This window comes from Muntiacus reevesi, chromosome 18 (genome assembly GCF_963930625.1).
Source record: "Muntiacus reevesi chromosome 18, mMunRee1.1, whole genome shotgun sequence".
NCBI classification, from domain to species: Eukaryota; Metazoa; Chordata; class Mammalia; order Artiodactyla; family Cervidae; genus Muntiacus; species Muntiacus reevesi.
In genome coordinates, this window is record NC_089266.1 from 20400687 (window position 1) to 20428253 (window position 27567).

The 27567-nt window shown below is 52.9% G+C and overlaps 1 protein-coding gene across 3 annotated transcripts in view; it reads left to right on the forward strand.

Annotated features, from left to right (window-relative positions):
* Nucleotides 1-5951: 5951 nt before the first annotated feature.
* The window catches only part of ACLY (ATP citrate lyase), a 42688-nt gene continuing 21072 nt past the window's right edge, over nt 5952-27567 (forward strand). The window contains exons 1-14 of one of the 3 annotated variants that reach the window (XM_065910947.1): nt 5952-6089; nt 10509-10690; nt 11922-12044; nt 13890-13952; nt 14387-14577; nt 15039-15118; nt 16101-16231; nt 16992-17110; nt 17919-18055; nt 18719-18780; nt 20847-20964; nt 22932-23086; nt 23552-23642; nt 24572-24652. In XM_065910947.1, coding sequence (XP_065767019.1) covers nt 10532-10690; nt 11922-12044; nt 13890-13952; nt 14387-14577; nt 15039-15118; nt 16101-16231; nt 16992-17110; nt 17919-18055; nt 18719-18780; nt 20847-20964; nt 22932-23086; nt 23552-23642; nt 24572-24652 — 1510 coding nt within the window. In that variant the 5' untranslated portion in view covers nt 5952-6089; nt 10509-10531. The remainder of the gene's footprint in view (nt 6090-10508; nt 10691-11921; nt 12045-13889; nt 13953-14386; nt 14578-15038; nt 15119-16100; nt 16232-16991; nt 17111-17918; nt 18056-18718; nt 18781-20846; nt 20965-22931; nt 23087-23551; nt 23643-24571; nt 24653-27567) is intronic. The other 2 variants (XM_065910948.1, XM_065910949.1) reach the window with 2 other exon arrangements.

The following is a 27567-nucleotide window of genomic DNA, read 5'->3' on the forward strand; positions in this document are numbered from 1 at the left end:
GCTCAAGTGCTCAGAACAGTACCTGGCACATGGTAGTTCAGTAAGTACTCAGTGAATGAAAGAAGGACCAAAAAAAAAAGAAAGAAAGAAAGAAAGAAGGACCATCCTTCTTCTCTTCTTTTTTTTTTTTTTTTAGCAGTAATCATTTCCATGCTTTTTTTGTGGTTTTTCCAACTATGTATCCCTTCCAAATAATACAATTTAGTTTTTCTTGTTTTAACTGTATGTGATTATTCAAAATGTCTGCCCAGAGTAATAAGTCTCTAGCAAAAGCAACAAAAAAAGAGACCTTTAGTAAATACTCAACTCCTAGCAATAAATTCAAACTTGAAGACATTGGCAGAAGTGACTTTCCAGAGGAGTGGCAGAACTGGTTAAAGGCAGAAGCTGGTCCTTTTATTGTGTGCTGTGTATGTGCTCATTCAGTCATGTCCAACTCATTCCATGGACTGTAGCCCGTCAGGCTCCACTGGCCATGGGATTTCCCAGGCAAAAACACTGGAGTGGGTTGCCATTTCCTTCTCCAGGGTTCCGTGTGATTTGAATCCTACTATAACTGTGTTTTGTATGTTCCACTTTCTTTTGCTTAATATTCTGTTAGGCAATTAATTCATGTTGTTGTGTGTAGCTGCAATTCATTCATTTTCTCCTTCTGTCAAGTTTCCCATAGTATGAATACACTACAATCTATCCACCCAGCCAGGTGTTGAAGGACATCTGGGCTCTGTCTAGTTTTTGGACAATCTCGTATGTGTGTCCTGGCATATATGTTTACGAGATACGTTCACAGGAGTGGAGCTGCAGGGTCTTAGTGTATATGACTCTTCAACTTAATAAGATAATGTCAAATGGTTCCCAAGCTAGTTGCATCAATCTGCCCTCCCATCTGCAATAAGGGCACCTCTTTGGACCTCAACTCCCCCTGTACTTCCTTTGTAACATTAGAGAACTGGTTTAGGGTACTTCTGAGGTCTCTTTTGGCTCTGTCATCAAGGAGCCTTGAATACATAGCACTTGGGGCTGTGCCTCCTTGAGGCAACACCTACATTGTGAGGGAAAGCGGTGAACACAACCTATGCTTTAGATGAGTCCTCCCACCATCCCAGGATGTCTCTTAAGATTGGTGGTGGGACTTCCCTGGTAGTCCAATGGCTGACTCTGCACTCCCAATGCAGGGAGCTTGGGTTCAATCCCTGGTCAGGGAACTAGATCCCAAATCCCACAATGAACATCGAAGATCCAGTGTGCCACAAATAAGACCCATCACAGCCAAAAAAAAAAAAAAAAGATTGGTGACTGTGGCCTTGATGGAACTTGATATCTCTTATCTGTACATTATGACCTCTGCTTCTACCTACCTTTAAGAGACATCCCCAAAACAGAACATGACAAAGAGAGACAAGAGGCAAAAATGATGAATCCACTCAGAGATAAGGTAAAACATGGCAAGTAAAGGCCAAGGGTGAGTGATCTGTTGGGGAGAAGTTGTACAGGTTCTGTCTTAGAAAAGGAAGTGGTCAACTGCCTTCTTAGGAGAAAGTCTCCTGAAAGAAGAGGGAATGTCACAGAAAAACACGTGGTAGGGAGGAAGTGGCAGCAGTTTTTTAGACAGGGTGAGGGCTTCCCTGGTGGCTCAGACTGTAAAGAATCCGCCTGCAATGTGGGAGACCTGGGTTTGATCCCTGGGTTGGGAAGATCCCCTGGAGGAGGGCATGGCAACCCATTCCAGTATTCTTGCCTGGAGAATCCCATGAACAGAGGAGCCTGGCAGGCTACAGTCCATGGAGTCAAAAAGAGTAGGATACAACTGAGCGACTAAGCATATAGAGGGTAAATCTGAGGATGACTAGAAAGAGGCCAGTCACAAATCAGTTGGTCTGGCTGGAAAATATTTCCTAGGCACAGATGCTGACTCTGGTGAACCCTCCCCGGGGCACTTCCCCAGAGCACACCTGCCTTTGGTTCCAACTGTTGTGGGGAAAAAAACTGAGTGTTGCAGGAGTGAGAACTCCCCCTGGTTCTCCACAAGGAGGAGGATGACGGGTCTCTGTAGTCAGAGACCCATGGCTGTCGCATGATAGAAGTGGGTTTAGAACTGCAGGCTCTCATAGACCCTCCTCCTGGCTGCATCTTCTTCTCCCCCTCCCCCCCACTGTTCCCCTACGATTCCTTTCCTTCATTCACATATTCAATCCAGCTGATATTTGGTCAGGCATACAGTGAGTGCCTAATATGTGCCTAGCCCCCTGTGAGGCACAGGGGATGGCATAATGAACAGGCACACAGCCAAGTCTTGAGGATCTCATCAGCCAATGGGGAGATGCACTGGATAAGATTATCTTCCCCTCCTCTTCACCTGAAGCAGGTTGTAGGGGACTGGGTTTCACATAGTAGGTGCTCAATGAATATTAGCTAAAATGGATTAAAATCCAAGGAGGAGTCATTAGGCAGTCTAAAGCTTCTTCTTCTTTTTTTGGCTGCCCTGGGTCTTCGTTGTGGCATGGGGACTTCTCTAGTTGGGGTGCCAGGGCTTCTCTTGTTGTGGAGCAGGGCTCCAGAGAGTGCAGGCTTAGTAGCTGCCAAGCCTGGGCCTCTCTAGTTGGGACTTAGTTGCCTTGTGGCATGTGGAATCTTAGTTTACCAGGATCTAAATCGAGTTCCCTGTATTGGAAGGCAGATTCTCAACCACTGAACCACCAAGGAAGTCCCCAGACTAAAGCTTCTGTAACGAGATAGAATGCCCAAAGCCTGGGCACAAAGATGGTGAGGCAGGAGGTAGATGCTGCCTTCCCCTGCCCCCAACATAAAAAATTGGAGACTCATTCCTTATGAACCAAAATTTTAATACAAGAATAGCAGGACAATTAAGGGAGGAGGCTGAGCCCTGCTCAGACCACATATTTCTCATTCCCAAAGTCAGGAGACCTCCCTGACCACAGGTACTCAGAAAGGCTCCTTGGGAATCAAAGGAGGAGTGATGTCAAGGGATGCTGTACCCATAGGCCTTTGCGGCAGAATCCATTTTGGCCAAGAGATGTGTGCACACATGGAAGGACACTGAGATATACCAAATATGGACTGTGAACCAGGTAAATCAAAATGATTGGCCAAGGGAAAACTGGAAGAATTGCCCCATTTAAGTGATTTAAATTGCCATGAGGGTGCAACATAGGGACTCTCCCTCTGAGTCTACTGGTGTGCCTACCAGCATGTACTGTACTCTTTTTCCTCCCAATAAATACATACTTGCTTCACTACTTTCTTTGTGGAAATTCTTTTCTGCAAATCCAAAGGGCCAGGGCCCTTGTCACTGACCACTGGTCTAGTGGCTAGGATCTGGTTCTTTCACTGCCGCGACCCAACCCCAACCTCTGGTTGGGAACGAAGACTTGCTCCAAGCCATTGCAGCCTAAGGCCATTAATGGTACCCAGGGACAGGGACCTGTCCTCTGCCAAGCTGAGGAGGGAGGTGATTCAAATGGGAAAATCAGAAGAGTTTAAAGCTTTTAAGTCAGAGAACAGAAAGGTAAGAATAGGGGGTTCAGACTGAATTCATTTGAGGCAGAGGAGCCTCTGTGGCAGCATGGTGGGGTAATGACGGAGTCTGGGGAGTGTTGGGGGGTCTGCAATGGGCCCACTGAGGGAACTGAAAAACCTCCATGATTGGCTCATGGATCCTCTGGTCAGCACCTCTCCTCCTTCACTCCTTGGATAGTAACTTTCTTGTTGTTCTGCCAAGGATTAGTCAAACCTGGGTCCAGCAACATCGAGATGAGGAACTTAATCACTCAGCAAATACTTATTGACTAGGTGCATGCATGCTAAGTCGCTTCAGTCATGTCTGGCTCTTTGCGACACTATGAACTATAGCCTGCCAGGCTTCTCTGTCCATGGGATTTTGCAGGCAAGAATATTGGAGTGGGTTGCCATGCCCTCCTCCAGGGGATCTTCCTGACCCAGGGATTGAACCCGCATCTCTTACATCTCCTGCCTTGGCAAGAGGGTTCTTTACCACTAGCACCACCTGGCAAGCCCATTGACTACGTACCAGGCCCTATTGAAAGTGCTGGAGAGAGCGACAGGAAAACACGTACATCCGCATTATATTGAAGGATAAATTGTTAGAAATGGAATTGCTGGGGCTGTGGACACATGCATTTAAAAATTTTCTCAATATTGTCAAATTGATGTACAAAGTTTATTACAGCCGGGATGCCTGTTTCTGGATGTGTATTTTTTTTTTAATTTTATTGAAGTATGCTTGATCTGCAAAGTTAATTTTTGCTTACAACAAAGTGATTTTTACACATATATATTATTTTTTTACAGTCTTTTCCATTATGGCTTATCACAGAATATTGAATATAATTCCCTGTGCTATACAGTAGGACCTTGTTATTTGGATGGGTGTATCTCTGTAACCAGGGGGATAATTGCTACACAGTGGATTCTCCCTGACTGCAGTCTTCCCACTAACCCATGAAGATCCTGAGTTGCTATACACCAAGGCCAGAAAAGGAGTACCTTCACAGGAGGTGTTTTCTTTAGCTTTGGAGAGGTGATCCTTCTCCAAGATGGTTGCTATTTGGGGAGATTCTGAGTAGGGGTGGAGCTCATTCCATGTAGGAGTGGAAGGCTGTCTATGACCAACAGGAGAGAGGAGCTGAGGAAATGCTGTTTCAGAAAGATGCCTGTGAGGGAAGAGACCAGAAACTGACATCATCATGGACCACTTTGTTCAGGCTTGGGCAAGCGTAGCTGCCCTGTTCCTGGCTGGGACTGGACTGGTGGGAGAAGGATTTGGCAAGGTTTTGTGCACAGCAATGTGGTAACACTGTTACTGTGTGACCCCAGCGCCTGGCAAGAACACAGACATGTGGTCTGTTTGCACACTGCGCTGACTCTTTCACCCGAGCTGCTCAGCGCATGATCCTCCTTCCTGAAGCTAGACAGCTGTTAGGGTCAGGGAGTAGCTCCAGAGACCTAGAGGACTGGGATGTTCATAGGAAAGCTCCAGGATGTCTCAGCAGTAAATCTATGTCTTGGTTTCTAGGACTGTCTGATTTAAAAAATTCTGTCCCACAAGTTCACCAATACCTGTCGGACCGGGTGTCCCAGTTTTTGATTTGGAAAATGCACTGTTTCCCCGGTAATGGAGAAGGGGAAGGCAGCAGTTCATTCATTACTGTTGTCTAAGCACGAGATAGTGGGGGCGGGGCGGGAAGCAGGAGCAGCAGAGATGGCCCCAGCCCGGCGCTAGAGTCCCTCATTGAATTCTCTGTGCGCCCAGGTGAGTAGATGGGTGGTGGTGACTGACGCAAGGTGACTGACCCCTTCTAGCCCCACCTGCTCACGCGGTCCTACGCCCTATCCCACTCACAGTGGGAGGTCTCATCTATGTGTCTCTGCTCTCGGCCTCGCTCCACCAGCTTAAGGAAGAGGGTCCACGTGCAGATGGGCAAGCAGTCTTAGAAAAAGCAGGTCTAAGCTACTGGGTTCGATGTGGCCGATTTCAAGCTGCCAGGATACGGACGTCAGTTTCTCCCAAAGGGAGATGGGAAGGAGACTCTGGGTCCCCAAGGCGGCGATACAGCCCGTTCGGCCAACACCCCAGCCCCCCCTCCCCAACACCCCATCGCAGCGGCTCTAGGCCCACCTCCTAAGCGATCAGCCCATGGCCCCCAGCCTCGTATGTTCCCCTCCCAGCGTAGCCCGGCCCATCTCCCCACCGGAGGCCCCGCCCCCGCCCCCTCCCTGGCTCGGCAGGCTCCGGAGAGGCGGTGTCCGCCACCCGTCCGGGACAGACGCACCAGCGGGACTACAAGTCCCAGCAAACCCTGGGGCCTGGCCTCGGGGGCGGGGCTATATCAGGCAGCGAATTGGGAGGAGCTCTGGCGCTCAGGCGAGGGAATGCGTGTGGCCAATGGCCCGGCGGCTCGCGCTGTGAGCCCATGGGGGCGGGGAGAAGCCCGCCAGCGCCAGGACAAAAGCCAGGTCCCCGGCGGCTGCGGGAGGCTGGAGCGCTCCTAGCAGTGGGCGGTGACTTGGGGCCTGTAGACTGAACGCCGCGCATAGACTTTCTCGGAGAGGTGAGTGGCGGACGGCTGTTTTCGCGAGATGGACCCCACTTGGTCAAGGAGCTTCCTGCTTCCCTCCCCCAACCCGGAACCGCCTCCCTCGAAGCCGGCTTGGGGCTCACGAGCGCTCCCTGCACCTGCTTGGAGTTTTGGGGGTCTTAGTTTTAGGTTAGCCTTCGCTGGGATCCCGGCCGGTGGCCTCGTGTCGCCCTCCCCTCCCCCGCCCCAACTCCTCCACATTCTAGTTCCCGGAGTTTGCACAAGGCTGGCCGCCGTTGTTGCCTGCCTTCCCTCCGCCGTATTACATCGCCCCTAACTGGCTCCCCTCATCCCCTCCCCAGGACTAGTCGCCGAGCCTCATCGGGCTTCCTGTGGCCACCTCTTGCCCCCATCTGGGTCCCCCCACCCCCGCCATCGGATCCCGGGCAAAGGAGGTAGAGCGGTGGCTAGTCTCCCCACTCCTACTCCTCACCAGTCGGTTCAGGCCCTTCCTTTTAGTTCTGTGGAGAGTCGACTGAGCCCCGCTCCAAAGTGGAGGGAGCGAGCAGGGCGCGCAGCCGCCGAGGACTACACTTGGCAGGGCCGCCCCAGGCCTAGCCACGAGGACCTATCCTTGGATGGGCGGCGCAGGGAGGACCCTCCTCGCTCTGGGGGTGCCGTCAGGCCCAGCCGCTAAGGGACAGATGGCCGGGGTGCCCGTCTCTCTCCCCACCCTTGGCTGTGATGCCGAGCTTGGCCGAGACAAGGTCCTCCAGGGGATGGAGGATGCTGCCGCCACCCTCCTGTCGGGCTTGGCAGAGGGCCAGTCCCAGCGCCTGCAGCCCTCCCCAACCTTGGCGGATACCAAGGAGTTCTGCCATTAGGTGGTCCTCCGGAGTCTGCCTGGGAAGAGGATTTTGCGGGGGGAAGCAGTGCATAGCACAGTTGGTCAACCAGCCCACTCCTCTCTCCACCCTTTAACTTTGCACTGTGTTTCAGCCAGCTCAGATCATTAGATTTCTGAAATTCTAAAATGTTGGGTGAAGGACAGCTGGTAGACCCAGCTGCCCAGAGGGGTGTTTTCACCTCTTAAAGAGCTGCTGCTTCTTTTTCTTTTTTTAATATTTAAAGAGCTTCTTAAATAGCTTGGAAGATGGTAATGGGAACATTTTTTGAGTTCAGCTGGGTGGTAGGTGTCTCCACCCCCATTCTCCACTATGTTTGCTGCAGTAGGGGACCCTCAGAATTCTGTCCCTCTCTTTACTCCAAGGGATTGCCTGGCCTTTCCAAAAAAAAAAAAAAACCACTCCTGTGGATACTAACCTTAAAATAAGTGCTCTTTGTCCTTCTCACAGAGACCCTACATAGCATCCCCAATGGTTCCTCTCCTCTGGCTGTGTCCCAGGGGTACAGTCCTGGGGAACAGACTCCTTTCTTTCAGCCTTCCCTGTGGGCTACTTCTGCGCTCCATGGCAGCTGTGGATGAACTCAATTCTGGGTCACTTATTCTGTCTGCAGAAAAGACCCCATTCAGTTCAGAAGGGCCCTCCTTTTGATTGAGAGAACGTGTGTGTTCAGGTCCCCTGGCATGATTTTCCCCAAATTTACCTAGGTAACAGTTCCTGGGACCCCAAAGTGGACCCCTAGGATCTTAGCTCTGCCCTGAAACCATCTCTGACCAGTCTGACAGCACATTCAGTTATTCAGTTACTGGGGAGGCAGCCCAAGACTCCGCAGTGGGAGGTGTGTGTGTTGTCTTCCCAGCCCAGACTGGTTTACGCTTTAAGTCCTTTTGTCACTTGAACCAGTGTTCTTGGCTGTCAGATCATGGTCACAGGTCCTGGTCTTGAAGGGATAAGCAAAATCGGGTATGTGGTACATTTTTCTGGGTTTTTCTTCTGGTGCTTGAAAGAGTCTGAGACCTTAAATAGGTTAAGATCCACTACCCTCAAGGGACTCCCCTGAATGATTAAACTTGTGATTTATCTCCACCCAGTCCACTCCCTGGCTTTGTGAGCCTTCTTACCCTATCTTGGTAAATATGCAGAGGCCAGATTCTTTCCCTGTTTTTTACTCTAGCCTATAAATTCTCTGTCTTGGCCTTGAGGGGCCTGCCCCATCTATGCTAAAGTGCTCTGGTGGCCAGTCTGTTCTGGTGAGCTGGCAAAGCTTTTCCATCCTGTGCTATTCCCCTGTTGTCTGGTCTCCCATCCCTCTCCTGAGCACCAGACAGAGATGAGTTCTTGGATGTGAGATCTGAACTAAGGCTCAAGGAAATTGTGATTTTTTTTTTTTTTTTTCAGCTGCCAAAGGTCCCTTTTCTCATCCAGGTTCTTTCCAAGTTGGGTCTTTGTATAGGGGGACGGTCGTTGTTCTGGGAGTGTCTCTCTGCTGGAGAGGCTTAGCTGGGGTTGGGGAGGTGGAGGGGGGCTTCCTTTTTCTAGGAATTTGTGATCAGCTTGTGACTGATGTGTCCTAACCACTAAGGGTGGTCAGCAGCTGCCCTCTCCTTTATCTGCTTGATCTGCCCTGGGTTGGACTCTGTTTGGGAGCGGGTAGGGGCACAGGTACTTGTCTGATTTCAGGACCAGTTTTTCTGGTCTGAGTCAAGAAGGTTGGGAAATGGAGCTGGAGTGGGTGGGGGATGGAGGGGTATGGGGCAGTGGGACTGGTTGAGGTGTCTCCTTTGGAAACATATTGAGAAGGAGCCGGAAGTCATCCCAGGGGAAGGCAAGAAAAGGGAACATTTCCTTTGAGCCCCTTCCCAGCGACCCGCCTTTGGGCCAGACACCAGACTGAATGTATTCTTTGTGCCTTACTGGAGGATAGCTGGGAGGCTCAGCCAGCCAGCCAAGCCAGGATTAGAACCTGAAGCTCAGCCTGGAGAATTGGAAAGGAGGTTCAGAGTGGCCCCAGAAACTCTAGCCTTCCCTGAGCTGGGAATGGAGAGAGACCAACCTTCCTGAGTATGTAAAGCAGCCAGCCCTTCAGCTCCACCCTTCTTTATTTACTCTTGGCTTTTCTCTCCCAGTAAATTCAACAACCTCAATTCTGGATCTTTGTTGGAGAGCCAGGAGTGACTTTTCCTGATCTGGACAAGCTTTTGGCATTAATGACTTAGTTTCCTTTCCCTTCCTGTCTCCCCATCCTTTCTCTTCCCAAATTGCTCCAGGCACTACCTCAGGGGAGAAGGGGTGTGTCAGGACAAAGTGACAGGGAGGGAAGGTGAGGTTGTCATCATAGACCCTTCTGTGAGGTGAACGGGGAAATGGCCTGGCTCCTGGACAAGTGGTCTTTTCTCTCGGGCTGACTGTGGGATTTTCTGGGGACCAGGAGTGAGAGGGTTTGAGTTCAAGCCTTGGGACCCTTGGATATTAATTAGGCTTCTTGGGCAAGTTGTCTTAACCCTTCTGAGCTTTTTATTCCTTATCTAAGAAATAGGGCTGTGGGAACTTCCCTGGCAGTCCAGTGGTTAAGAATCTGTGCTTCCACTGCGGAGGGCATGGGTTTGATCTCTGGTTGGGGAACTAAAGTCCTGCGTGCCACGTGGTGTGGACAAAAATAAAATTAAGACAGAGGACTCTCAATCTCCATGCATCTCCCAGGGCTCGCCTACATGTGACCCAGGGTGGCTTTTGCCTCTCTTCCGCCAGTTCTGGCTCAGTTAGAAGTATGGGTGGTTCCCAGAGAGGACTCTGTTTTGCTCTAAATGAGTAGCTGGATGACTCAGCGGGGTGGGTGGGATGCACTGAAGGTCACAGTTCCCCCACCCTGTGTCAGCTCTGAACTTGGGTGGGAGTCTGGTGTCCTGGGAGAAATGGGCTTTGACATAACTCTTCCTCTTCACTCCTGGGGGCCTTGGTCCTGTGTGAAGCTAAATAGACTTGCTTACCCAGCCTTTGGGCTGGTGATGTGTGTGAGTGTGTGAAATGATTGAGTCTGAGTGCGTTGGAGACCAGACATGGAAGAGGAGTAGGGCTAGTCTTACACTATTTAACTGTGTTCCCCGAAGGTCATAGAACTGGAGGGTGCATTTCAGGGTCTGTGTGCCCATCTTGGGTGGGACAGGCACTCAGATTTAGGTCACATCCCTGCTATTCATGGTCTTGCCATCCAGCTTTCTTTGCCCCAGGGTGAATGTGCGTGAATGTGCTCTTGGGTGAGCTAGTTTGCCTAGAGAGTAGAGGCCTCCCCATTTACCCCGGGGAGGTAAATGCCACCTCTGTTTTTCTCCACCCTCTGTCCTCACCCATCATTTCCCAGTCCACACTCTCTGTGCTGTTTGAGATCTCCCTTCCATCCTTCCTTCTGGGGCAGCCCTCTTCTCCCTCTGGAGAAGCGCTGAGATCAGGTTTTATGGTCAGGGGGCAGCTGGGTCGGGATCTGTCCTGCTGGAGAAGATAGCGCCTCCAGCTCCCCGCCCCCTCTGATCAGCCCCTCTCTCCCCAACAGGTAGCACAAGGCCTTCTGTAGCCATGTCGGCCAAGGCGATTTCCGAGCAGACAGGCAAAGAACTCCTCTACAAGTACATCTGCACCACCTCGGCCATCCAGAACCGCTTCAAGTATGCCCGGGTCACTGCTGACACAGACTGGGCCCACCTGTTGCAGGACCACCCGTGGCTGCTCAGCCAGGTGAGCCCTCCCCCCCGCCCCCCACCAGGCCCCTTCTCCAGGCCCAGATGTCCCCTCAGAACATGTGATGGCAGATGGCCTGCCTGGGCACGCAGGGTGCAGGGTGCTGAGCGTGTTTCGTGTTCAGCCCTGTGTGCCTCATGCTGAGTTCCCTGGGCACTGTGTACAGAGCCTGGACTGGAACTGGGCAAACTGGAGTCCGGCTGGCGGCTCTCTGGTTCTCAACCATGTGGCCTGGGGCAGGCCATTTCACCTCTCTTAAGTTTTAGATTCCCCATCTGTCAAATGGGCATACCACTCACCCTGTGAATTTAAGGACTAGTAATAATGCCTGGAAAGTCTCTGGTCTGCTGCCTGGCCTTTGGTAAATGCTCAGTAAAAAGCACCTGCTCCATCAGGAAAATGTCAGGGCCATGAGGAAGTGTGATGCTGTACTTTGTGTAGAATGACTGATAGAATCCTGTCTGTAGATCCATTTAGATATCTCTGGCAGGTCCCAGAGGACTAGGACCAGTGAGGGGGGTGAGTGGGAGGGTGTTCAGGGATGCAATTTTCCTTCCGCTATGAGGCAGCCCAAACCCCAAACCACAAAGGGAGTTGGTGAACTTCCTGGTACTGGAGGTGTGTGAGCACTGGCTAGGGGCTGCTTGTAGATCTTGTAGATGAGGTTCAAGCACAGGGATAGGGTTGACCAGATGTCTTCTACGGTGTTTTGTCACCCCAGGGCTCTCTCTTTCTATTCTTTTTGGAACATGGGTGCCAGTCCATATTCCGAGCTGTTGAATGAAGCTAAGATATCACATAGGGAAGGTAGGGAATTCTTTACTCATTCAGTAGGTATTCTATGAGCACCTGCTCTGTGCCAGACTCTATCCTGAGCCAGGACAGCTCTAGATTCCCGGTTGTCAAAGATGTTGGCTGGGATAGGTGAAGAAGCTTCTGGGAGCTGACCTTGAAGATGGGTGGAATTTACTTTGGGAGTGGGGTGAATTGGAAGCCACCCAGGCTATCCTGTGGTTTGGGGCCCTAGACTATTACCTCTTAACTCTCCCCTCTCCTTCTTTGCTCTAAATACAAACCCCTCTTGGAAATTCCCTGGTGGTCCAGGGGTTTGGACTCCAGGCTCTCAATGCCAAGGGCCTGGGTTCAGTTCCTGATCGGAGAACTAGATCCCACAAGCCACATGGCTCAGCCAAAACACAAAACAAACCAACCAACTCTCTTGTTCCAGAGCTTGGTGGTCAAGCCAGACCAGCTGATCAAACGGCGTGGAAAGCTGGGCCTAGTTGGGGTCAACCTCACTCTGGATGGAGTTAAGTCCTGGCTGAAGCCACGCCTGGGACAGGAGGCTACAGTGAGTCTGGGTGTAGGGTTGGGGTGGATGTGCTGTAGTAATAGAAGCAAACATGGTTGCTTCCAGATCTGCAGCCCTATGGATCACCCCCACGACTGGTCCGATTGCAAGCTGAGGAGGGCAGGAGTCCTGCAGAGCTGACTTATGTGGTAGGGCCAGTTGGATGCTCATTCTGAGCCCCCCTTACAGGGAATGGTGAGATGTGCTGTACCAGTAGAAGTAATACAGGGACTTCTGTGGTGGTCCAGTGGTTAAGAATCTGCCTTCCAGTGCAGGGGATGAAGGTTCGATCCCTGGTCAGGGAAGTAAGATCCCAAATGCTGCAGGGCAGCTAAGCCTAAGGAACCCGAGCCAGGACAAAATAGTCTGTTCCTTTAACAACAGTCATGGAAATGGGACTCTGAGACCTACTCTGGGAGCTCCTTTCTTTTCAATTACCAGAAAGGGTAGGGTAGCTCACCATGACCTGCATACATAAGAGGGAACCATTTAAAAAAAAAAACAAAAAACTTGAAGGGAGATGCAGAATCGTTTAGGCAGAAACATTCTTGGGCCAAGAACCGAGGAGGAGACAATTAATACTGAAGAATCAATTTAGTTCTTGCCTTCTCCCAGCTTGTTGATTAATTTCAACTCTGTAGGTAAGAGAGTTGAAGGAAAATATGGCTTAGGAAGGCTAAGTGATGCCCAGAAATAAAACTACATTTCTTTTTCTTCTCCCCAAGGGAGCTGGAGAACTGAACGGAGGGAGTGGACCAAGGCTTGGCTTAAGCCAGGGAGGATGTGCTGTCCACACCTGGCTTTGTCCCATCTGGGGTGACTGTGGATCAGGGTTGAGCTGTTCTCTAACTTGATCTCCCCAGAGTAGGATGAAGGTGGTGATGGAGCCATCTTCCTTTTTACCTGGGCTTCCTCAAATCAGCTCTTGTTAATTTCCCATTTCTGTCTCTCCTGGGTAAAGGGGGATCCCTGAAGTTATACATGGGCTTGGGGATGGAGGGATCTTGACCTTCACGCCCCCAGGCCTTTGGGGAGAGGTCAGCAGGGTTGGGGGGGCTGAGCAGTGTCCCCAGGGAGGTCCTCATGCTTCCTTCTTAGCTGGCTTTGTCAGGGGGTGGGGGGAGACGTTGGGGACATCTGAGCTGGCAGCAGTGTTGGCCTGGGCAGGAGCGGCTCATTACCTCTGATGGATCACTGGTCCCTGACTCAGCAATGACGCACGCATGGGCAGGCGGGGGCTTCGGGACACGGGGGGAGGGAGGGTGAGGACTGTCTCACCTCGGCTGCCACCAGGGACCCACTCAAACTGATTAGCTCTGCAGGCCTGTTGTCGTCAGCAGGGAAAGTCTGTGAGGAAAAGTTTTCCCTGTTAAGCTCCATTCTCTCTCCCTTCCCCAGCCATTCCTTGCTCCTGAGGCTGGGTCTCCCTGCCTGAGCTCTGGGATCGATAACCTTGATTTGTCCAGCACGTGATCTATGGGACAGCAGAGGGGGAGAGGCTCTGGATCGATGCTTTTGGGGGGGCAGGACCACATTCCAGCTTATTTGTCACCCTCCAGAGGAGGCAGAACAGAAGGTGCGAGACATTTTAGAAGTGTCAAAGTGTGGCTGGCACAAGGGCAGTGGGTGGAAGAGGGGGTCTCATGAAGACTTCTTTAGTGTAAGGGTCTGTGACCCCATTGCCCTAGTTTCTGGAAAGATCTCTTTCTGGCAGGTGTTGTGGCAGTGCTGGGGCCCCGCCTCTGATGGACGGGTGAGGTGGAAGGAGCAGAGGGTCATCCCTCCTCTTGCCCCGCGAGTAAGGTGTGCCATCTGCCTGAGCTGTATCTCCTTCAATCTCCATAGGTTGGCAAGGCCACAGGCTTCCTCAAGAACTTCCTGATCGAGCCCTTTGTCCCCCACACTCAGGTATGTGTGAGGTGGCTCCCAGCTGGGTCTTCGCCCTCTGGGAGCATTGTGCCTGTTGATCCTAAATTGATGAAAGGAGAAATCAAACTGCTGGAGAAAAGTCAGAGCAACTAAAGTCTCTGAAGCTGCATTTTTAGGGTCTGAGGGTGCTGCACAGTGGGGAGTTCAGAAATGAGGGGAAGGGCTTAGTTTGCAGCAGAAAGAAACCAGCGCTGGTAACAGAGGGGACTTCCCAGTGCTGGAGTGAGAAGGACTTGAAGGGAGGACCTTTGCCCCAGAACAAGTCACGTTGGCCCAGTCTGGACTGTCAGCCAGCAAGGCAGTGGCCTCTTTGTCCTTGAGATCTCACCCGGTGGGAGGTGTCTGTGGGGTTTTAGAAATGATACTGCTGGGGCTGGGCCCCTCGCCCATATGGTGCCCTCTTCCCTCGTAAGGATGAGGAGTTCTACGTCTGCATCTATGCTACCCGGGAAGGGGATTATGTCCTGTTCCACCACGAGGGTGGGGTGGACGTGGGCGACGTGGATGCCAAAGCCCAGAAACTGCTCGTCGGCGTGGATGAGAAGCTGAATCCCGAGGACATCAAGAAACACCTGCTTGTCCACGCCCCCGAAGACAAGAAAGAGTTGAGTGAGAGGGACGGCAGGGTGGTGGTGGTATAGGAACGGGGAAGGCTGACAGCTCTGGGTACAGGGGGCAAGCGGAGTGGTCTTCCCTGTCTGGACACCGGCTACCCAACCCCAGCCTTTGGCTGGAAGATGGGGAGCAGCCAGCAGTCACAGTCCCTCCCGGTCCCCAGGAGGGAGGCAGGGGCAGTGGCGAGGTTGGCTCAGACTGAAATGTCTGTCAGCATTCCTCACCTCCTTGCCCCCATCTGTCTGGCGTGGGCCCCCCTCCTGCTCCGTGCCTGACAGCCTCTTTCCGCCTCAGTGGCTGAAGAGTGACATCTGGGGAGCAGGGTTTGGAGAGGAGAAGGAGGGGTCAGCAGAGTGGGTGCTGGGGAGTGGAGCTGTCAATAGCAGTGAGAGATGGCTGCTGAGCCCGCTCCCTCGTGGACTGATGGTCCCTCTCTGCCTACCCCTCTAGAATTCTGGCCAGCTTTATCTCCGGCCTCTTCAATTTCTATGAGGATCTGTACTTCACCTACCTCGAGATCAACCCCCTTGGTAACTATCTCTGCTGGGGTGGGCCCACACAACCGCTTGCAGAGGGCAGAGCAGACAGGAGCAGAGTGTGTGGGAGCAGAGGGATTCCCCAGGCTCTCAGGAGGCTGTGATCATCCTTCTGTTTCACCAACTCCAGTTTCTTCTATGATGGGGAAGTCCTGGTTATGGTCTGATTCTGCTCGGTGGCTTTTCATGCCAGTGGATCAGGCTGTTCTCCCGTGAGCTGGGCTGCCCCTGCGTCTACCTGACCAGTCAGACCCTCCCTTCCTCTTGGTGTCTCAGAGGCCCCCCTTCCCTCCACCCACTCCAGGAGTTAGTCAATCATTGACCCCCACAGCTGGAAAGACCTTGGCGAAGGCTCTCGGGTTGTGCAAGAGGCAGGTGGTGTGGGCTGGCTCTGGCCAGAGCTTCTGAGGTCAGACTCCTGATTCAGATTCCATCTGGGGGATGTAGCCCCTCTCATGGACCAGATGGCTCTGTGCTAACTAAATTAGCGCAGTGGCCCTGGGTAAAGGGAAGTGGACTCCAGCGAGGCGGTGGTAAATGCATCCTGCTGGTGGGGGGCCTGGTGCACCCACAGCTCCCCCTCTTCCCGCTTCTCGCTGGACCCTAAGGGACCCTGGGGTGCCCACCCAGGGGCCTTAGACATTGTGCTTGAAACCCTTTTTTTGTTTTTAAATAGCAGAGTTGTGGATGGGTGCATGGCTAATGCTTAAAAATTGCCATGGCAATTAAAGCAGAGGTTTCTGCCCTAGTACCTACAGATCAGGGATTGGGAGTGGTCTTGTAGAATTTGTTTTTCCTTGAATGAGCGAAAAGCTGTGTCTCCATAAGAACCAATCTGGTTTCTTGTTGAGCTGGAGAGTCGTGAGGCCTGGGTGGGCCCCCATGGGAGTGGTGTGTGGGAAAGCCAGGAGGGGGTTAGAGGTGGACGGTCACCTCTGCTAGGACCCATGTCCGATCGCCTCTTCTTTTCTTAAAGTTGTGACCAAAGATGGCGTCTATGTCCTTGACTTGGCCGCCAAGGTGGATGCCACTGCCGACTACATCTGCAAAGTGAAGTGGGGTGACATAGAGTTCCCGCCCCCCTTTGGGCGGGAGGCTTACCCAGAGGTAAGGCTGCTGTGGGGAGGAGACAGAGTGAGGGGGGCCCGGGCGGGGTGACTAATCTCAGATGAGCATTCCCCCCACCCCCTTGTGGGCTATATATTTGGCAGGAAAGGAAGGTCGAGCCATTTAATTTTCTTAAAACCCCAAAGGAGGTGGGGGTAGGAGAGAGCCAAGCCTCTGAATCCTGGCCAGAAATCCTTTTAGACTCCTCTCCCAATCAACCTCCCTGGGCTCATAACTTGATTTGTTGCTTTCTCAGTAATTCCGAGTGGCTCCCCCTGATCCTGTCAGGAAGATAGTTGTCTTGGCCACTTGCTGAGAATTTTAATTGCTGCTTCCCACCCCATCCTCGGAGAGATCCTCACAGCAGGATCAGGCATGTGTGACAGAACCTAGGCCAGGGGAAGAGCCTGGGCTGGGGGGACGGATGGGGCCTGGCCGGCTGGGGGAGGGTGGCACATAATAAGTTAGGCAGGGAGATGCTGGGAGTGGGGCCAGGGTAGAAGCAAGTGACTTAGTGGGACTTGAAATCAGAGAGAAAGGAGTTGGGAAGTTTGTTTCCAGGCGGTGGTTTTGGTGCTTATAGACAGCATCCCATTTTGTCCCAGGCCCATGAGGCCCCACACAAACCCTTCTCCCTGACCCTGTGAGGACAATGAAGGCCCTTTTCCTACTGCTCCAGGGGAAAGGGAGGGGTCCTGGGGTCTTGCAGTCTGGTGAAGGGGGTGCCCCCAGGGCCCACCTGTTGCTCTCCGGTCCCCAGGAAGCCTACATCGCAGATCTGGACGCCAAAAGTGGGGCAAGCTTGAAGCTGACTTTGCTGAATCCCAAGGGGAGAATCTGGACCATGGTGGCCGGAGGGGGTGCCTCTGTCGTGTACAGGTGACCGAAGGGGCTGCTGAGGGGCTGACGGTCGGGTCCCCCACAGGCTTCCCACGTGTGGTCTGAGTCAAACCCCTCACCACAGAGCTTGATCCCCCTCTCTGGTTGCAGAGCAGGAACCCTCGGGGCATCCCAGAAAGGCCTATCCATAATGTCTCCAAAACCGTTTTCTTTGCTTCAAAATTAAATTTTTAGTTTTAATTCTTGCCATTAGTAGTAAGGTGCTCCATACGAGGGTGCCACAGATCAGGGAAGTGAACCAGGTCGTGTCCCCAGCCCGCGCCCCAGTGTGCGCCGCAGTGTCTCCTTCCAGATGTTTTAGCACCTGTATCAGTAGTCACAGGCTTCCCTGGTGGCTCAGCGGCAAAGAATCTGCCTGCAATGCAGGAGACTCGGGTTTGATCCCTGGGTCAGGAACAATCCCCTGGAGAAGGGAACAGATACCCACTCCAGTATTCTTGGCTGGAAAATCCTATGGACAGAGGAGCCTGGCAGGCTACAGTCCATGAGGTCGCAAAGAGTCGGACATAACTTAGTGCCTAAACAACAGCAATAGTTATATTTTCATACTTCATAGAAATGTTCATGTAGGGCTGGCAGGGTGCTCCCCTAGGAGGGTCTGACACAGCATAGTTAACCTTCAAGTATGACTGGTGAGGGGCTTGAGGGTCTGAGGGCTGAGAGTTTGCTTCCAGAGGTGGCCTGGTCTCAAGGCTTCAGGGGTGTCTGTGTGGCCGCCCCCCCCCCCCCCCGCCAGGCACCAGGCTACTGCGTTTTGCCAGCACTGACTTCCCTATCTCCCTGACAGTGACACCATCTGCGACCTGGGGGGTGTCAACGAGCTGGCAAACTACGGGGAGTACTCAGGCGCCCCCAGTGAGCAGCAGACCTATGACTATGCCAAGACGATCCTCTCCCTTATGACCCGCGAGAAGCACCCAGATGGTGAGACACACCAGCTCTTCCTTGGCCCAGCCTAGTGTCCTGGGGTGGGAGGCACGAGGTTGTCCTGGTCCTTTGCAACCTGGGGCTCATCATTTAACTTCCGGACCGAGGTTGCCCTGACTTTGTGGCAGGCAGTGACAGCACCTGTCATTCCGGGGGCTCCAGGCTGGTGAGGAAGGGGTGGATACATGAAGTCCTGTGAGCAGGTGCAAGGGAGGCTGCAGCGGAGGTAGTGGCAGCGGCATGCTTTTGCTGACTGCTATAAATTGAGTTCTTCGTGGCCTGCTTACACCTTTATTATTCAGGCTGTGTGGTTTCCAACTTCCCCGTACCACCTGTGCTGTGTTTTGGGACTACAGATACCATTTCCCCTTCCCATGAGCCAGACAGAGAGTCCCACCAGGAATGTCCAGAAACCATGCTGGGTTTCTCGATGCCAGCTAGGAATGATGGAGAGATTCTGTAGGTTTGGATTAACTACCTGCTCGGAGGCATAGGTAAGGTAGGGTTGAGCTGATAAAACTGTATCAGGAGAGACCAGCTTGCTCCCCACCTCTGCACTGGTATCTCCTAACAATTGGGGGACCTCAGTTGGACTTCTGATACGATGCTGAAGTCTACCTTTCTAACCCTTTTTTGACTTCTCTCTTGCTCGAAATCCAGGCAAGATCCTCATCATCGGAGGCAGCATCGCAAACTTCACCAACGTGGCTGCCACATTCAAGGTAACCAGCTGCAGGGGAACGTGGTGGGTTGGGGGGAAGCAGGGAAGGGAAGTTTCTGTAAGAAGATTTGGGACAGAAGCAGATCCCCATGAGTTACCCAGGCCAGGATGGGGGCGGTCTTGACCTAGGGATGCAGAAGACCCTGAGATGGATCTCTCTGAAACTGTGTGTCTCTCTGGACAAGCAGCTGACCCTCTCTGAGCCGTAATTCTCCCACCTACAGTGTGGGGAGAAGGTGAATTTCTGCCTTTCCTGTTTCAGGACCAGTTCTTAAAGAACTGGCTTGATTGACCCCATTTCCAACGTTCCGTGGTAGGACTGGGTTCTCTGCACCTCCTGGTGTTTTGTCTCCAAGTCATCTGCCCCTTCCCCAAAAGGTTGGCATGAGGAAGTGTTTGATGCCCTGGGGTGCAGGCCTTCTTCTTATCCAGTCAGAGGCCAGTCATCCTGGGTCTCTGTCCATAGGTCAGGGCCGTGGGCACCAGTTTAAAGAGTGTGACTGCCAGTGAGAAGAATGAGAGCTCACATGTCTCCAGACTCCTCCCCTTCAAGGTGGCTGCCTCAGGAGGCCACTTACTATCCCACACTGTCAGGTGCTCAGGGCAGCTGTTCAGAAGAACGCCCGCCATCTGGTAGTTCCATATAAGCTTGGAGAATAATACATAGATTGAGACTCCCTGGCAGTCCAGTGGCTTACGACTATGTGCTCCCAAAGCAAGGAGCCCGGGATCAGTCCCTGGTCGGGGAACTAGATTCCCCCATGCTGCAATAATGAGTCTCAAAGACCCCATGTGCCTCAACTAAGGCCTGGCAAAGCAAAAAAAAAAAAAAAAAAAAATCAGAAGTATGTGTTATTTAAAAAAAAGAAGAATGCTTAAATAAATGTTAGTCTTGCAAGTCTGAGCTCTCAAGGAATAGAGGACAAGGCCTTGTTAGTCTTACCTAAAACAGGTCCCTAATTGGACCTGATTCAACAAATAAAGGTGACACAGGTGGATCTCGACAGCTTTGTTTTAACTTCTAAGCAGGCCTGTCATAAAGGCAGCGCCAGTGAAAAGGGCAATTATGTCTGGAGCAGGCACTGTGTGTAGAGCTTCCCATGAAATGCAACAAATGATGGAACTTAGATTCCATAAACTCGCCCTCCATCTGCCCAGACAAAACTGGTCCACACCTGTGCATGTGCCCACGTTTCCAAAGTTACATCCATTGCAACAGCTATTCCCAAGGAACCTGGAGAAGCTTTTGTAGAACTTTGACAGTGAAATAAGACTTTTGTCCTGATAACCCCGACAGCTCTTGCATAGGATGTTGGTATAGAGCTTCCCCCAAAATTATAGTAAGAAAACAACAGCTGTAGATGCGGTGAGAGACCAGCAAAGCTCCACTGGCATCTGAGAACCAATACTCTGGTCACCTGATGCAAAGAGCCGACTCACTGGAAAAGACCCTGATGCTGGGAAAGATTGAGGGCAGAAGGAGAAGGGGGCGGTAGAGGATGAGATGGTAATAGCATCACTGACTCAGTGGACATGAGTTTGAGCAAATTCCCGGAGATAGTGAAGGACAGGGAAGCTTGGTGTCCTGCAGCTTCCGGGATCACAAAGAGTTGGACTCAGTGACTAAACAACAGCAATGTTGGAGGCCCAGTGCCCCGTGCACTGAGGGGTGTCACCCCTGGGTACCCCCTGTTCTCACCTGAGCACCATCACCAGTCGTCACCAGTCCTGGGCCTTTGGGTTGCTTGGGGATAGTACAGTCTATTCACAGAATTCTTTTTTTTTAATTCACAGAATTCTTAACTGCCGGGACCTTTCTGTGGTCCATGAGAAGCAGCCCTGGGTTTTTTTGTTTTGTTTTGGGTTGCCTAGCGCAGCTAATGGAGTCTCAGTTCCCTGACCGGGGACTGAACCTGGGGCCCTGGCAGTGAAAGCGCTGAGTCCTAACAACTGGACCACCAGGAAACTCCCAGCAGCCCTGGGACTTTTGTTTCCCATGGTTGTAAGTGCTTACTTTCTTGCTGCCTTCTTTCTAATCACTTGAGTGTTGTCCCTTGGTCCTTCTAGGGCATCGTGAGAGCAATTCGAGATTACCAGGGTCCCCTGAAGGAGCACGAGGTCACGATCTTTGTCCGAAGAGGTGGCCCCAACTATCAGGAGGGCTTGCGGGTCATGGGAGAAGTCGGTAAGATGGGGGAATGTTTTCTGTTCCTCCCACCCCTTGTGTCTTGCCTCCTCGGGATTTCCTAAGCAAGTCAGTCTTCTAATGTCTCCATGCTCCTCCCACCACCCACCTCACTCCCCGGAGTGACAGCTGGCTTCTGCATTTCTGTGCCCTCTGACACACAGCACCTGACCGAAACCTAAATTCAGAATGGGCAGGAAAGCAGTTTATTCAGCTGTTCATTGAGCACGCCTGGCCCTGTGCTGAGCCCTGGGGTCACGGCCACAGACGACAGCTGACAGGCAGCAGGCCCTTGTGTCATCGAGGACAGTGGCTGCAGCCTCAGGAGGCACGAGGCAGGACCAGTTGGGGAAGGGGTGGCCTCTGGGAGGGGACAGGGCAGTTTTAAATGAGGCAGTCAGAGAGCGCTTGGCCAGAAAGGTGGCGTTTGAGCAGAAATCTGAGGAGAAGAGGGAGCAGTTGGTGGTGACTGTCTGCAGATGAAAGGGCAGGTCCCGAGGCCCTGAGGTGGGGCCAACTGAGGGGTCTGGGGCAGAGGTTGGAGGCAGAGAGGCCAAGGGAAAAGCCATGTGGGGCTAGTACAGGTCCCGTGGGCGCTTGGCCGTGACCCTGGCAGCTGCTGGAAGACTTGAGCAGAGGCGTGACACCATTTGACTTAGGGCTGAGGGCTATTTAGGCTGCCAGGTGGAGATAAGGCTGCCAGGGCAGCCAGCTTGAAGCAAGGAACCCACCCAGGAGGCCGTGGCAGCTCCAGGACAGTGGTGGCCCAGACTGAGGGGCGAGGGGAGGGAGACGGGTCAGTGTCCAGGCCTGGGTGGAGGTAGGGATCCTATAGCTGGTAGAACAGGAAGGAGTTGCCCCCTCGCTGATCTGAGGGAAGTGAGGGCATGGGTCCATTTGGGTTTCCTTTCTTCTTTCTCCATTTTGGGCGCCTCCTGCAGGCTCCAGAGACCTCAGACTCAGGGCTTTCAAGAACTGGGGTACCACGTCTCATCAGCGAGGACTAAGATTAGGTCTCTCTGAGCTGACCTGATCGAACCAGCGGGCTTTGGTCTTGAGGGAAGCGCAGCCCTGGTGCCAAGAGCAGTTCTGTGAGGGGTGGGGGTGGGGAGTGGGGGGTGGGTGTGAGGGTGGGGTGGGGGTAGGGGTGAGGGGGTGGGGGTGGAGGGAGATAAGGCGGGGGTTGGGGGGGCAGGTGACAACTCAGAGGGGAGGTGGTTGTAAGACACTCCTGCTCAGTGAGCGGGCCCTCTGACTGAGAGACCAGACCTTTCCACCTTCCCATTTTCCCAAATCTGGGATCCATGGCAAACATTACACCCACCTGGATCACTTGAAGTGGTATCAAGTCCTAGTTCTCACCTAAAACTGAAGACCTGCTGTGGGCTCACAGCTCAGTGAATGTCACCCAGTCACCCCTGGGGCCTTAAACTCCGGGGACATTAAGACAAGTAAATAGTGGCTGGAACAAGATACTGTCTGCCGGGGATCTCCAGGCAGGGCGGTGTGGAGGGGAGCGGCTGTCAGATCAGGGAGGGCCTCTCTCAGAAGGTGACACTTGAGCTGAGCCGAGTGACAGCCAGGGGACAGCTCCATGCGGAGGAAGGAGCAGGGCAGAGCCCTGGGGAGAGGAGAGGGGCCCAAGTGTTCAAGAACAGAGGCCGGGCCTGGGGTCTGTGGGGCGATGGCCACAGGCGACAGGGGCGGAGAAGGAGGAGGGCAGGCTCTCACGATGCTGTGGTCATTGGAGGGTGTCCATAAATCCGTTTCATGCTCTTGCTGGCAGGTAGTCTTTACAGAGATTTGTTTGGCGGTGAAGAAAATGACCACCAACTTGTCCTGGGATAATTGGGCTTGCACAGAAGGTGCCAGACATGGGCAGGGCTCAGAAGGGGCCTTGGCAGAGTCCTGCAGCCACGGGCACTTCTTAGGAAACTCAAGTGATGGATGCTTTTCCTTCCTCACAGGGAAGACCACTGGGATCCCCATTCATGTCTTCGGCACGGAGACTCACATGACGGCTATTGTGGGCATGGCCCTGGGCCATCGGCCCATCCCCAATCAGCCGCCCACAGCGGCCCACACCGCAAACTTCCTCCTCAACGCCAGCGGAAGCACTTCAGTAGGTGCCAGTCTTCCTCTGCTGCAAAGCCTGCAGTCATCTTTGTCGCCTCTCATACCCCATCCCATCCGGGGCCCAGTCCCCACCTTTTGGGGACCTTGGGGGAGGTACAGGGAGAAGGCTGTGTGTGGTTAGTTTCTGTATCTCTGCTGGTTTTTTTCCTGCCCTAGTCATGGTGGTGGTGTGGAAAGATCGGGGATTTTTAAATCAGACCCGAGTTCAAATCCTGTGGAGGGAGGGACCTCAGCAGTTATCACCAAGAACCTTAGTTTGCTTGTTTATAGCTTGGGAACATTACTGATTCCTATCTCAGAGGGTTATTAGCATAGTACTTTTGAAAGCATTTTGTGGAGAACAGAGCTGTGCGTCCTTCCTGTTACCTGAGTTGCCTGGGGCCTTAAGGACCACTGGCTTTTTTCCCAGCTATTCTCCATGACCCTTACTCTCTCCCCCTTATCCCCCCAGACTCCGGCCCCCAGCAGGACGGCATCTTTTTCTGAGTCCAGGACTGATGAGGTGGCACCCGCCAAGAAGGCCAAGCCTGCCATGCCCCAAGGTAACTCCTAGCGTGGTTTTAGAACCCTCTGTTCCTTTCTGAGACCCCGCTGGGCCGGCAGAGGTGGATGGAAGCAGTTTGGGCTTTGCTTCGGGCGTGGCATGTGGGATGGGAATGGGACACGAAGATGTGGTGGCTGGAGCCTTCTCTGCGAGCAGGGTCACCCCCCTCCTTGGTTGTCTTCTCTGCCCCCTCCCATGGGGTGTGTGATCTGGGCTGGTGGGCTGAGGGGGAGACAGTTACAGGAGTACTAGGTTGGGGGGAAGGTCCCTCAGGCCCTCCCCCTGAGCGGATGGCGGGAGCCCAAAACTCAGGATGGCAGAAGACTCTTGTACCTGCCCCCACCATCCTGGGTCTCACCTTCCTGGGAGCGCACCTCAAGGGCACACGTTGTCTGCCCTCCCGCCTGATGTGCCCGCTCATCTCTCCCTCCTCTGATTCATCAGAGACCTGATCCCTGCCAGCCGGCCCTTACCACCAGCACTAGGTAGCCCATGTCAGTTACCACTGGGTCTCTTCCTGGGACGGACAGAGTGTGCCTGAGACGTTTTGTGAAATAGTGGCACTGGCTCCAGGCTCTCAGAATTGGAAGTCCTTAAAACGTCTGCTTTGTCCCCAGCACACGGTCAGGTCCATCCTCTCAGCCTCATCATCTCATTGATGTCCCCTGCTTCCCGGGGACAAAACAGGATTAGGAGGGCAGGCCTGGGCTTTTGGTGTCCAACGCACCCTCTGAGCCTCGGTGCTTTCCTTCCTCTCTCTGCGCCCTCTGGCCCTCTGCCCCTTCTTGCCTCCACTCTGCTGGTCGGGGCTCACTCTTCTGTTGGCCGGGCCCCTGTCTGTCGTGAACAGATGAGAGATGGTGAGGGTGGCAGCCCGGTGAGGCTCGTCCACCAACCCCTCCCTGTTCCCACCCTCTCCCTCCAAAGCCTCCAGCCATCAACGGGTCACTCAGTCGCCTTGGTCATTTTCTTTGACAGATTCAGTCCCAAGTCCAAGACCCCTGCAAGGTAGGATGCCCCCAGCTCCACGTGTGGCTTTTTAGTGGGTTACAGTCTTTACTGTGTGCTTCTGTCTCCCCGTCCCTGGTGGGTTGCAGCGTTGTCTGGTATCTTTTCTGTCCCTGCCTCGGTGTAGCCTCCCCCAAGTCCTGGTCTTCACTCCCCCTCCCTTCCCACCCCTGTTTTATTTCACGCCCCTGCTTTCCTTGCTGTGGGGATTGTTGCCAGCTCATACGTGGGAGGGAGTGGACAGTGCAGGAGGGGCAAGAGCCAGGCCCACTGCCTCGGAGAGCGGAGTGGAGCCCAGGAGGAAGCCCTGGAAACTGAAGGGGGCGTGGCGGAGCCAGCGGGCCAGGAGGGGAGCCGTCGACCACCTGATTCTCTGCATCCCATGACGGCTTCATTTTCTTTTCCCATCTCAGTCTCACCACCGCCAACTACATCCCAGAGCTCCCAGCACCTGGGACAAATTCAGATTTCTCTGGGGTTTGAGTGGAACACAGGATGGAGAAGAGAGAGACCCGGAAGGGTGCACAGTCCATGTGGACTGGGCTTTGTGTGTGTGTGAGGTCACTGTTTAGCAGGGACATGATCTGTGCGTGCTCACACTCGCGTGCACGTGTGACTAGGTTCACTGAGGTGGATAGATGCATCAGTGCAAAGTGTCAGGTCTTCCATTTAACTTTTTGATATTCACAGCTGTGGAAAATCCGGGGAATGGTAGTCTCTTAAGGATGACCTGTGACCCCTTGCTAAGAAGAGGAAAGGGGTAACGAGAGGAGGTCAAGTAGCCCTTCCTCCCAGCCTCTGGCAACATTCTTTGTTTACGTAGAAAACCAGACCTGAGGCTGAGCCCTGAATAGACTCTCAGTGAGAGAGCTCTTGGCCGGGGTGGGGGTGGGGGTGGAGGGAGAAATGGGTTTGGTCTTAGTGTCAGTCCTGAGCTATGTGGGAAAGGAGGGCAGGAGGTGGGGGCAGTTGGGCCCGGACAGGGGGGCCAGTGGAGGAACCTCGTGGGGGCCTAGCCCCAAAGCACAGGTTCTCTCTGGGGCCTCTGTGCTTCTAGCAGGCTGAGGATTGCCACCTTCAGCTTGTCTTCTCTGTATGCTGAGTGCTCCAGTTCTGCCCTTTTCAAGCTAGGAGTGAGTGTGGGTTGGTACAAATTCCAGACCTTGTCCTGGGGTCCCTGGGAATGGGGAGCTGGGTGGGGCGATGCTGGCTTATGTCCCTCCTCACTTGCACAGTTGAGCTGCATCTCACGTTAGTATTTGTATAATCCTGACTTTGATGCTAGATGACCTACAGTTTCTGTCATTTGGCATCTCTGGGCTTCGGTTTGCAGGAATTGGAAAGTGAGGGAGCTAGACGAAGTGGCCTCACTTGTTCTGTGATCTCATGTCTCACTGAACCCAGATGGATCCAGGGCACAGTAAATCCTGGGTGTTGGCACCATCGGGAGCCTTCTGTCATGAGAAGCTTATGGCTATGATGGAAGAGCCGAGCCTGCACGGGGATGTGAATCCTCCATGCCTGGGGAAAGTGATCTCTTAATTTAATTAAAAAATTGTTTAGCTGTATCAGGTCCCAGTTGTGGCACCTGGGATCTTCCTTGCGACAGGCGGTATCTTTTTTTTGTGGCACATGGGCTCTGGTGTGGCGTTTGGGCTTATTGCTCCTCTGCATGTGGGATTAGTTCCCTGACCAGGGATCGAACCTGTGTCCCCTGCATTGCGAGGGGGATTCTTAACCACCAAACCACTAGGGAAACTCCCTCTTTATTTACTCAGACCTTGAATTTGGTTAGCCAAGCCAGTGATGGTACAGCAGGCTAATTAATACTGAATGCCCCTGAGCTCTCTGCATTATGTTTCTTGGGGGAGAGCTGAAAACCTCCCCTGAGGGCTACTTTCCTCCAGCTGAGAGCGGGAGGGTCAGGTGACCCGCCTGCTCTAGGTGACTGCCAGCTAACGATCCCCCCTGCCTTTTCCTGCCCTCTGGTGACCCCTCTAGGAGCAGGAAAAAGCCACTGGGAGGAGGCTGTGGGAAGATCAGGTGGACGCTGGATGAGATAAGCCTACAACAAACCTCTTTGTTGCACCTACACTGACCTAGAATCTAGAGGTTCAAATCCTGACATGAGCTGGCTTATGTCCAAGTTCACAGGTGGTAAGGATTGTTGGGGATCTGTTTGAAGTCTTATAGTGAACAACAAGGTCCAACTGTATAGCACAGGGAACTATATTCAGTGTCCTGTGAGACATATATGTACTTGTGTGTATGTGTGTGTGTGTGTGTGTGTATTTGTATCACTTTGTTATACAGCAGAAATTAATACAACATTGTAAATCAACTGTGCTTCAATTAAAAAATAAAAAGTCCACGGGACTTCTTTGGTGGTTTTGTGGTTAAGACTCCATGCTTCCACTGCAGGGAGCACAGGTTCAATACCTGGACAAGGAACTGAGATCTTTCATGCTGAGCTGCATGGCCATCCCTCCCACCACCCCCAGTTCCCCTGCCCCCACACCAAAGTTAGAAAAAAACATGTCTTTCAATCACTCTGATTGGGAGAACTTAACTTTTTTTTTTCAGATGACTTTAAAAATAATTGATCAGAACTTCCCTGATGGTTCAGTGGTTAAGAGTCCGCCTGCCAGTGCAGGGGATTCCTGGGCCAAGAAGTAAGATTCTACATGCCACGAGGCAGCTAAGCCCACGCATGGCAACTGCTGAGCCTGTGCACCACAAGGGAAATCATCGCCATGAGAAGCCCACGCGCCACAACCGAGAGTAGCTCCCGAAACTAGAGAAAGCCTGCACTCAGCAACGAAGACCTAGCGCAGCCAAAAAAAAATTGGATCAAGCCCTTATTTGCATATACACACCTCTCCTGTAGGAATTCTGCTGTCTATTCACTGTTGAGC